Below are 10843 nucleotides of genomic sequence, written 5' to 3'. Positions count from 1 at the left end.
CAGTCTTAACGACGTACATTCAATTGTAACATTGTATTATTCCACATACAAAATAGTTGAGAATTCCTCTATGATCGGTAGATATTTGTGTCTGTACGATCTGACAACTGTCGACCCGAAAGACGGGCCCTCGAGGGCGATGAACCCTACATCACATGACACCCTGTACTCCAACACCAACATTCATTATGGGAGCTTCTAGCACCATCCCCAAACTCTATCCCTCTCTCTCTCTCTCTAGTACGAATTTGCTGAATAAATAACAATTCACTTTCACCTGCACAGTTCATGGCTTTGCCTTTCTCTCTTCTCATGTATAAATAACCCCTCCCATTCCCATAACTTCCTCGCACACATTGTTCACTCAAACACATCACACACTCAAAATCAAAAGATCTCTGCTTCATTCACTACACTATGAAGATGGTTCAAGCAACAGTTTTCCTTCTCGCGTGTCTCGTCGTCAGCTCCTCTCTGCTCGACTCGACCATGGCCGGATCAAGTAAGCACATGACTCGTCATTGTTAGAGCGATACTGACCTACGAAAAACCGATGTGTCAAACCAAGAGTGACTGTCTTAGCAATATTCAAACGCCCGACAATACTTTCAGTTAGACTAATTTAAGGTTTGATTGAATTTCGCGAGGTTTCTGCGGGTCCAAGTGCTCGGCGAGGTGCTCAAAGGCGGGGCTGAAGGATCGGTGCATCAAGTACTGCCAGATTTGCTGCGACAAGTGCAAGTGCGTCCCCTCCGGCACGTACGGCAACAAGCACGAGTGCCCTTGTTACCGCGACCTCAAGAACTCCAAGGGCAAGCCTAAATGCCCTTGAATATCATTACTGCCTTAAGTATTCGTTCACTGTGATTATCAAAATAATTACACCTATCTTACGTTATAGTGCTCATGAAGTGCTATCGAGACATGTATGTTTGAGACTAGACAGCTGTTTATCAGCTTGTATTGGTCACTTGAGATGGCTTTGGATGTGGATATGCCATGAAAATGGGGCATTATACCGCCTGTAGTTTAAAGCAGTTCGAGTGCGTAACCTTGATTTCGTGGTTCCAAGAGCAAGCTTTTTGTCTTTCAAAATTTTGACCATGTTCATTCTTGAATCCGGGAGAACGTAATCATCTCATAGCAACCTCTCTCTAATTTTTTCTATTATTCAAATGATTTTGCTAAAGATTGTCGCATGACATTATATACTATATCGAGCAAATAGATATAAGGTAAAGGGTCACGAGCACGCAAGTGATGTAAAAGCTGAAGATTCACCAACAGATTAAGTGTTACAAGTAGCCGCATGAGTATTTTACTGCACTGATCTATTGCGAAATCAATAGAAGTTGGTGCTTTCCTGATTCAACCATGTGATCAAGCACAATCCATGTAATTCACTGTTCACTTGGTTAGCCGCAGGGACGGTTTTTTGTTTGACCGTTTTCTCTCTCCACAAAAGCGGCACAGTTGCCTATGTTACGCTCTGCAATCTTCTGATCTTTTCATCTACCCGGTATGTTTTCTACTGTAGAACCGTATGACGGACTGCTTTGTAGGCTTCTACTATATACACCTGGTACGAACTGCTTCGTAGACAAACTACGTCGAACGTGACCTTCCTCCAACCGAAGATGGGATCGATGCAGTTAGAAATCCTTCCTCTATCGATATATTTCCACAACTTACGCCCGCTAAAAAATCATAATGAGCAGATGAACGTGCCTGGGTCAAAGCGGCTGGAGTTCTTGCTCAGGAATGGCAACACCTACAGGCTTATATGCACCAGATTGCTGCCGGATATTCTTCCAAACGAACCATAGTCCGATGCTCGTTAGGGTAAGCAACAGTGCTGCGGAAGCTACTGCAGCCACTGCCAAATAATTATGCTGCCACCATGTGCTGCACCAATTAAGAAGAAGATACTGTTAGAGAAATAATAAGCAGCACAAAATGGCAGGTCATATTGGCACAAAGTTCCTAGACATTGACAAACATATCTTAAAAGTGCTGAATGTCCAAGATTTCCAATGCTGTGACAACTCAGCGACTCAATTACGATGTTTGTAAGTGTAGTCGCGATATTTTTTTCTTTCTGCAATCACCTATTTCTACTCCAACCATCAATAGCCGATTGTGCCCCGTATTCATACGGCTTCTCAAATTCATGAAGATGATTTATTCAAGCTAAAGGGAACACCAACAAAGTTAATCACAACTGAACATGTAGATATTGAAGAGGAACATGAAACCACACCGCTTCTTTTGAGGCTCAATTTTCCATTCAACTAGCTGATAACTACCGAATCTTTCAGGAAGCTGCACGTGATGATCTCTTATGCGTGTGATTATGCTCTGCATACAAACAGACGAGTCAGGAGCGAACCTGCAACCACAAGAGCCTACTTGTAGATTAAATTTTATGAAAGAAAGAAATACCATAGCGGTGGTGTTAGAGAAGTAATCAGCAGAGTCAGCTGGAAAGATGGCCCACTCAACAAGGAATTGATTTCCACTGGAAGTGAAGTACAGCAAATGGACCTGAGTATGAGTATTAGGTAGAAGCAGGTAAGTTTGGAAGATTATGCTAAGCACAAAACTAGATGAAGTCACATAGTTCATATGGAGGTAAAATCCAGACAGTGGTCAATATCTCACACTTGAGAAAAAATATGGCAATAGTATAAACCCTGACTGAAGAAAAAAAATTGAACATGTTAAAAGTGCAATGCTAGTTATAGAAGATTAAGTTGCTTGTTAAATTAATACGAGAGTTTCATGAACTCAGGAGATAAGGTCAAGCATACTATTCAACCATAGATTATCCGTAAAAGTGCCTGCAAGATCTGACTCTTACCTGTGAAGTACTCACTCCCAACTCATGAGCAATAAGTTCTTCAAATTCAGTGAAGTTAGGCTTCCTGCTGGAGCTTTTGATGCTGAATGACATGTTGAACGTTATGAGTCCTACTCGAAATTCAACTGAGCACAAAAAAATGGTAATGAAATCTTTAGAAGAAGATTTCTGAAGCTGCAAGACGATAAGTAAGCCATAGACAAGCAAGTCAAATCACCCAGGAACTTCACGATTTTCCGTCATAATAGCAACATGATGAAGATACAGAGATGACATCTTGTAAGAAAAAGCACTCTGGAAAATCAAGCTATCTTATTCTTGGAATGCTTTCGAAAAGATAAAGGCAGTAAGAAAATCTGTGGATATGTATTTCAGTCAAAAGGAAGACCTAGCACTGTCGAGTCTTCTACAGTCGACATATCTCAAGAACTAGAAAAGGAAGGAGACCAAAATTTAACAGTAACCACACAGTAGCTAATGCATTTAACTTCTTTATCTTTCTTTTAAAAAGGATTTTAACAACTAGGTGAGGAGATGCCAGAATTGACAGAGAGTGCAGCACCCATCAAGATGCATACCTGCTAACTACATCTGATTCCAGTAGAATACTTTTAATGTACAAAAACAGCTAAGGGCATTTAATTGCTTGTAGAAGTTACTCTTCTTACCCGGAAAAGAAGTTGGAGGCAATCCACTCGGAGCTATGCTAGGAGAAATAGCTGAAGTACTATTGTGGTTCTGAGGGAATAAAGGTGCAGGTGGAGGACTACCAGTATCTTGCAGCCGCTTCCACAGTTCAGAACAATTAGTTTTCCAAAAGCCAAGCTTATTTTTCTCCCTATCATAAGTAACAAGGGTGTTGCGGACAATTATACCTGCCAACAACATAGAGTAGGCTGGATCAGGGTTCGCAAATTGCTAAGCATTCAAAACAAAAAGAAAAGAAAGGAAAAGGGACAACAGCAACAACCAAACTACGTTTCCAAAAGCAGTCCGAAATAAATAAATGCGGGGAGAGAGAGAGAGAGAGAGAGAGAGAGAGAGAGAGAGAGAGTTTCGAAATAATAAAAAGTACCTCCTAGGAGAGTGGTTTCATCATTTTCGTTCTGGAATATTCCTAAGCAGTATGCCCCAGGAACCTTTGTATGCTACAAACCATTTTGGGGCAACAATTGAAAATCAAGAAGATATATCAGACTAAATAAAGTCAAGGAAGTTTACAATAGAAGTCAAAATTATCTCATAAACAACTCGAGCTTCAGTATTCAAATAGGGGGAGGGGGGGCGCAAAAGCATAAATAAAGCATTCTTGAAGGTGATAACCTTGAACAAGTAGTTCTCAGGAGACAGCGACAGCTTTTGCTTATCGCCAAAAACCATATCAACCTTTGGAAATACTTCAGATAACTTGGAGATGTCCCTAAGCATAGGTCAAGAACAAAATCCAGTAAAGCACAGTTAAAAAAAATGGCCAGTATGCATATTAAGTTTATCTGCCATTACCATCCAGCTCCAGCAAAACAAACATCATGAAATTTTGGGTCGGGTCCTTGAATCTTTCTCAGGGATTGAACATTCTCTATAATCTGCATTTGGAAATAAAGAATTGCATCATATATAGCATAGCTTTTACATTAGAGCGTGCAATGTACTTCACGAACAAGGCTTCTGAAGAAGATTTCGGTTTCTAATGATCCATTAACATTCAAACGCAGTTGAACTCATTTTAAAGTTATTTTAGCAAGAGAGTGCTATTTGATGTTGCCTATTCTCATCCATGGAAAAATCAATTGGCTCACTTTAGATGATGTTTCTAAATCTGAAGCACAAAAATTTTCTCTAGTCATTGTCAACCAGCTTAAAGTCTACAATGTCCTAGCCTTAGACAGGGGAAAAAATTGAGTCAACTGACAATTCACCATAGTAACTCCGACTTTCAAGATCAGAGAAGCATTTTCCCAAAGCCTTATGAGAGTCAAAATGAATACACGAGTCCTTATGAGTCATCATTTGAGCCAAATCATAATCAAAGAATTGGAATTACCAGTTAAGCTAAATTCCAGAACACCAAAGAGTTATCATATTTTGATGGCATTATAAGTCCAGTATAATCGGCAAATGGGTTCATGGATATTAATGCAAGCAAATAAGTATTTAAGTTCCAGGAGGTCCTCAAGCAAGCTGCTCATGTTAGTGGACTTAATGTATCTTAAGCACCAACTATGCACCAGGCTCAAACATTCTGCTTTATGAAAATACAAATGCTACTTAATAGAAAGAAAGTTTGGATAAGCTTTCAAAATTCAGTAATCAAACAAAATGTTTTTAAAATGAACAGAGACATCCAAGGAAAACTGCTACTGTAATATTTGAATTATTTAACTCAGGCTACGAAACCTTACAGCATCCCTGAATGCCAGAAATGCCTTTGCTGGTAGGTATGCATATGTGGTTCCACTATCCAAGACCGTTCCATGTCTTCCATCAAAAGTACTTGGCTTCAACTTCAATGGATTCCCAGCGACATGTATTTCCTTCAGCTCGATATTGTAATATGGACTGTGAACATCCCAATACTATCATAAATGTGTGAGATGCACTAATTGCATTTGCATCCTCAAGGATGTCAGAAATCTAATTCAATACGTCAAAGGGCTGTTTACCTGCGGTGAGGATCCGAATGGGAGAATACCATTCCAGTGGGAGGAACGATACTTCCAAGTATCATTGCACCACCACCCACGCTCATACCACCATAACATAATGAGAAAGAGTCATCAATGACATGCTTCTCAACGAGCTGATTCACAATGCTGAGGTGACCACGACCCAAGCCCATTATGCCATCTGCTCGTTGGCTGTACAGATCACCAGTTTCCACAGTTTCACACCCAAAAACAGCCCTCTGGGGTGTGAGCTCACTTTCATTCCCAAACGATACAAGATCATTTCCCAGGATGCCAGTACTGGAGCTCATCTCAGCGTACCGTCTCTGATAAGTGCACTGCTTTTCTGCAGCGTCGCATAAGCAATGGGCATTGCATTTGACGGGCTGATAGGTGGAAGATAATTGAGGTTGAAATCTTGGATCCTGGATTATTGCAAGAGACACTTCAAACAAACCAAAAGAAGAATGAAGAAGATATCCTGGTCCTCCACACCAGTCAAGAACATCTTATAACTTATCTGATCGTTCTAAATCCAGAAAAATATGAAAACTGTCCATAACTGAACATTGAACAGCACAACAGAACAAAAAACGAAATCGAGAAAGAAAGTAAGGGAAAAGTACACGCTTTTATTTCGGTAAAGGAGAGAAGGAAACGTTACTATCTATTGTTGCAGCTGTAACAAACACGACAGATCTTCAACACTCCGTTTGTAACTCTCCAAGCCACATTGACAATACATCGGCAGCACAAAAAATCAAACACCAGAGCAGAGACCTTCGTCCGCAAGTACTTCAGCAACCAATTAGGCCTTTGAGAGAAGAAGTTAGACCTCCTAAGCAGCAGTCTCACTAAAACTGCTGTTGAGAGCTCTAGGCAATCTAAGCTATAAACGGAATCATCATAATCACGTGTACTCCGCTTAAAACTGCTAAAAGAACTTTCAACCCGAAACTAATAACAACTGCCCAGTTCATGAATTCAGCCATAATTGCTGAATATAATCCAAAGAAGCCAAAAAAAGAAGAAGGAAAAAAGCTTTAAAAACAGCTGAGAAACCAGACCTGATGTTTACCACACTGTTGACAATTGGAACAAGGAACATAGGTCACGGTACTTCCCGTGTCCACAATCAGCGCAAACTCCTGAGGAGGCGTCCCAATGGAAAGACGCGTCGTGTAGTATCTGCAAAATCGCCCCCCCAAAAAAAGCAAGAAACCCATCAAACATTCCAGCCGAAAAACCAAATAACCAAGAAAGATTTAGCGAAAACTCGAGAAATGAAGAGACTTGAAGATGACCCATTAGAGAGGAGATCGTCGTAGAGCCGCATGCGAGCGCTGGGCGAGCGAGGGAGCTCCGAGTCGAGCAATCGCCGGCGGTGACGATCCCTCTCGTGCGAAGAAGAAGAAGGAGAAGAAGAAGCAGAATCACGGGGTGTTAGGGAGAGAGGCAGAATCAACGGGCGGTGGCGATTGCTCGGAGGGGAGAGATTGCGCGTGGAGACGATGAGCTCGGCCAGAGACAACCAGGCGAGGAGGAGGAAGAGAGCGGCGAGCGGAGACCCGGACGGAGCCATGGGAAGACGGTCGCCGGAGAGAGAGAGAGAGTCGAAGTTTGTCTTCGGCAGTCAACGAAGGGAATTGAAGAAGGAAACAAGCTGCGAACTCTTCGTTGATATTTCCAAGAAATTAATAATTTGCCGCAGATTATATATATATATATATATATATATATATATATATATATATATATATGTATGTATTATTTATATCGGGAAATAAATAAAATAATTGTGATTAGAGGATTTGACTGATGGAAAATGTTTGGTTTTGGAAATATTTGTACTACGAAGGGCCGCTGCAAATTCGAGAGAGCATATGTGCATTCCATGGGGGACTCATCTAATCATCCCATCTCATGTCGCATGGCTCCGCAAAAACATTGGAATCAAGATTTTGTGCATTTTCTTTGAAAATGATTTCCGTATTTTTCGTTATCATAAATTTTTCCTGGGATAAACAAACCCTAGAAGTTTTCGTAAATTGATTTTCTGTTTCACTCGCTTGATTTGCTGAAAATGATCCATCACGCATGCTTAAAGTTAGGAAAATGAATTTCCTAACTTGAAAAAAGTTAGAAAAAGTTTTCCTTTATCGTAAATTTTTTTAACGAAACAAACACGTCCACGTATAAGAATTCTATTGTTACGTGCATATGATTAGATATATCCATTCATAACATATTTGACGACGCACAGACACTATCACAAAACATAAAAAGCGAGTATTTGTTTGCCGTACAAGGGAAGTCAATCACATCTATGAAATATCTCGGCTAAAGAAAAATCTATCTAAACGGCATATTTAGTTATGTAGATTCAGTATTCAGTCATTATCCATTTTAATCATGCCATGCATATACTACATTTGGATGTTGGTGCATTGGTACAACTCGTTAATTACATTAGACGTGCCAAAAGATATTCCCTACATGTGATTGTGTTCTATACTCTTTATGGAAGAAGCAATTCGAGTGGAACCTGAAAATGCATAAAAAGTGATAAACTGAATTAACGGACTAACGGTATTGGTTCAATTGGTTCTAAACCGGATCATAAACCTGTCGACTAGGGGTGATCGGTTCCAGGGTGGGTTGGGTCCAGACCTAGAACCTGAAACCAACCCTGTTATAACCGGTTCCCAATTTTTGGAACCTGAAACCAACCATGTTTTCCCTGGACCCTGTTTTGGAGCCAACCTTGTTTTTCCGGTCCGGTTTCAGGGTTTACCCGAGAACCTGTTTTTTCTTTTTGTTCCTTTTTCCGGTTTCATTTTTTTCCAGCAAAATAATATAGGTATCAATAAAACGATTTAAAGTAAAAGATGAATAACAAAAATCACTATCCGCCAAAAGTAACAATCCCCAAAATGAGCAAGTGAAATTACAATACATTAAAATCAACAATCCAAAAGCACTATGTGGTAAGACATAGTATAATCGCATAAATATTTAAGAGTCACATTTCCAGGGAATTGTTCAACATGTTTAGCTCTTTATTTTGTGCCATGATGGGAGAACTCCTCACTTCTATTTCCAAATGAAATATCCTGAAAGAAAAATCAAGAGACTTACCAGTAAAGCATCTGCTCTCACTAGAGAAATGTCTATATCTCATGTGAATCACACAATATTTAGAAGACTTTAAGGGCCGTGCTGTGTCGCTCATAGTTGTGAAACAGATCCCAATATTAAACCGAAAATCGGTTCTAAAACCAGTGAAGTAGGGTAACGTGATCTAGGATTTTTACTTTTTTTTTACATTATCTCGAAACCGGTTCTAAAACCGGTTCGGGTTGGTTTTTACTTGGAACCGGAAACCGGACCGGTTCTAACCGGTTCCCAAAAAATGGAACCGGTACCCGGACCGGTTCTTGTTAGAACCGGTTCCCGAACCTGTTTTTCGGGTGGGCCGGTCCGGTTTCCGGGTAAACCCAGTTCGGTTGCACACCCCTACTGTCGACTCATAAACTTGCTTGAGCCTAGTGGGCACAAGAGAAACTCAAGTGATTTGGGAGAGGGCATCGAGTTACGAAACCTGACCCGACCCAATTGAGCTTGCGAGAAGCCCACCCGGCCCGGGCCGGCCCAAAAGTTTTATGTACGTTGTTTTCGCTTGATGACAAACCCAGGCAAAAAAGAAATGCTTGACATCTAACCTGCGTTAGACTTCTCTCATAATGGAGTTCTTTTAAAAGTAATTTATTGGATCTCTCCCAAGACTACTTATCAAAGTGGACTTGTCAGTGGCAAATCACTCCTACAGTTCTTTTCAAAATGCTCTAATGATTTGTCATTCCACAAATTTTTAATGTCATTAAGTCCAAATTGAAACTAGGGATAGAAAATATTTTGAAAAACCTTTTAGAATAATACAAATCGTACTGAATGTAATCATGAAGTCACATCAACGAAAATTTATTTAAATTCAATCACCTGTACAGTTCAAAAAATTTAAAAAAACAATGTGCTGTATTAATAAGTATTTTCATAATATGTACTGTGGAATTACTTCACTAGGTGAAGTTTCTCTTGAAAAAGTAAAATTCACCAGAGATCACTGTATCCTATCAACAACTAAAATTTTCTTATACTCGTAATTATTAGGTTATAGTTTCGTTTAGTTTAATGTTTCAATAAGTAAACTCAATTCTCAGAGAAAATAGGTGAAATTTATTTTTACGAGAAATTTCACTTAAAAACATAATTCTACTCCTCATTGTAAGTTTTTTCCATTAATAAGTAGAACATGTTATTAGGTTTTCAATTTTTGAATTTGTTTCGAATTAAATGAACAATTTATTTAATTTTACTTTCATAATTATTTTCAATATAAGCCATACTGTTATAAAATATATATGTTTTTTAAACTTTCTATCCAATTTGGACTTTGATTTTAAAGCCAAGTGGTTGAATGTGTGCAAATTCTGCATGGATTGATTTCTGGAAAATATAAAGAATGTGCACAATTTTGAAGTAGTTACAATAATTTAAGAATAGAGTAGTAAAGGTGGCTAGGATAAAGAGGGTGATGATAATACACCAAGAGTAACATGGTAGTGAGAAGTCTATTTTGATAAATAATTTAAGGAGAGGGTCTATTTTGGAAAATAGTTTAATAAAAAGTTTGTGTTTCTGTGGCTTGAGAATATGGCATTTGTAGGATTCCTCCACTATCAAGTACAAAAAATCTCATTTTTGGGTTTTTTTTTATGTCTTATTTCGCAGTTTGCATTGTCAATTAATCATTTGATGGCCTCTTCATAGTTTTTAATTTATTCATAAAAATGTAATTAGCTATAATTAAAATTTTAAAAAAAAGGTCCACCAGGTTCAAGCAAATATAAGAAATGCTCCTAATTTAGCATAAAATTAGTGATGACTTGAAAATAGGAATCATCGGCCTTCGGCGGAAGGAATAAGGCCAATTAGTGATTCTTTTTCTTTAATTAGTATATTAATAATAATAACTATTTATTGTTGTTGTTGTTATTAGGGATTCCTACTTTCAGGAAACTTCTTGTTCCCTCTTCTCAGATATGCTTATCAATTTTTTTACATTTTACAAAAATGAGGATAAATAGGTAATAACAAGCTATGAAAAGTTTCTTTTATTTTTAAGAAGATATTTTCTTTTTCGCTTTTCCAAAAACCCATTTTAAAGAGTCTTGGGTTGTATGCAAATGAGGAGAGATGTGTAATTCCACGTAAAAAGTAAACATATAAGGGTGCATTTGGCAACCATTTTGTTCCC

The 10843-nt window shown here is 38.8% G+C and overlaps 2 protein-coding genes across 2 annotated transcripts; one reads left to right on the top strand and one right to left on the bottom strand.

Annotated features, from left to right (window-relative positions):
* Positions 1-311: 311 nt before the first annotated feature.
* LOC115685624 (peamaclein-like) lies at positions 312-1037 on the top strand. Its single transcript, XM_030610709.2, has 2 exons — positions 312-502; positions 648-1037. The coding sequence occupies exons 1-2, from the start codon at positions 418-420 to the stop codon at positions 830-832; spliced, it is 270 nt and encodes an 89-aa protein (XP_030466569.1). The 5' UTR covers positions 312-417; the 3' UTR covers positions 833-1037.
* A 221-nt stretch (positions 1038-1258) lies between these two features.
* LOC115685621 (aspartic proteinase 36) lies at positions 1259-7180 on the bottom strand. Its single transcript, XM_030610707.2, has 12 exons — positions 6831-7180; positions 6594-6714; positions 5524-5951; positions 5263-5419; positions 4364-4446; positions 4184-4280; positions 3936-4008; positions 3529-3735; positions 2861-2985; positions 2443-2544; positions 2261-2358; positions 1259-1905 (listed from the first exon to the last, which is right to left on the bottom strand). The coding sequence occupies exons 1-12, from the start codon at positions 7106-7108 to the stop codon at positions 1734-1736; spliced, it is 1941 nt and encodes a 646-aa protein (XP_030466567.1). The 5' UTR covers positions 7109-7180; the 3' UTR covers positions 1259-1733.
* Between the last annotated feature and the right edge of the window lie 3663 nt (positions 7181-10843).

This window comes from Syzygium oleosum, unplaced genomic scaffold (assembly GCF_021117445.2).
Source record: "Syzygium oleosum isolate NSW1041296 unplaced genomic scaffold, Sole_v2.1 Sole_v2.05, whole genome shotgun sequence".
NCBI lineage: Eukaryota > Viridiplantae > Streptophyta > Magnoliopsida > Myrtales > Myrtaceae > Syzygium > Syzygium oleosum.
This window is presented reverse-complemented; position numbering and strand designations above follow the sequence as displayed.

Coding starts and splice junctions, on each gene's coding strand:
- LOC115685624 (XM_030610709.2), top strand. CDS start 418: ATGAAGATGGTTCAAGCAACAGTTTTCCTTCTCGCGTGTCTCGTCGTC. Junction 503..647: donor CTCGACCATGGCCGGATCAA/GTAAGCACATGA, acceptor GAATTTCGCGAG/GTTTCTGCGGGTCCAAGTGC.
- LOC115685621 (XM_030610707.2), bottom strand. CDS start 7,108: ATGGCTCCGTCCGGGTCTCCGCTCGCCGCTCTCTTCCTCCTCCTCGCC. Junction 5,952..6,593: donor AACAGTGTGGTAAACATCAG/GTCTGGTTTCTC, acceptor GCAATAATCCAG/GATCCAAGATTTCAACCTCA. Junction 4,281..4,363: donor TGTTTTGCTGGAGCTGGATG/GTAATGGCAGAT, acceptor ACCTATGCTTAG/GGACATCTCCAAGTTATCTG.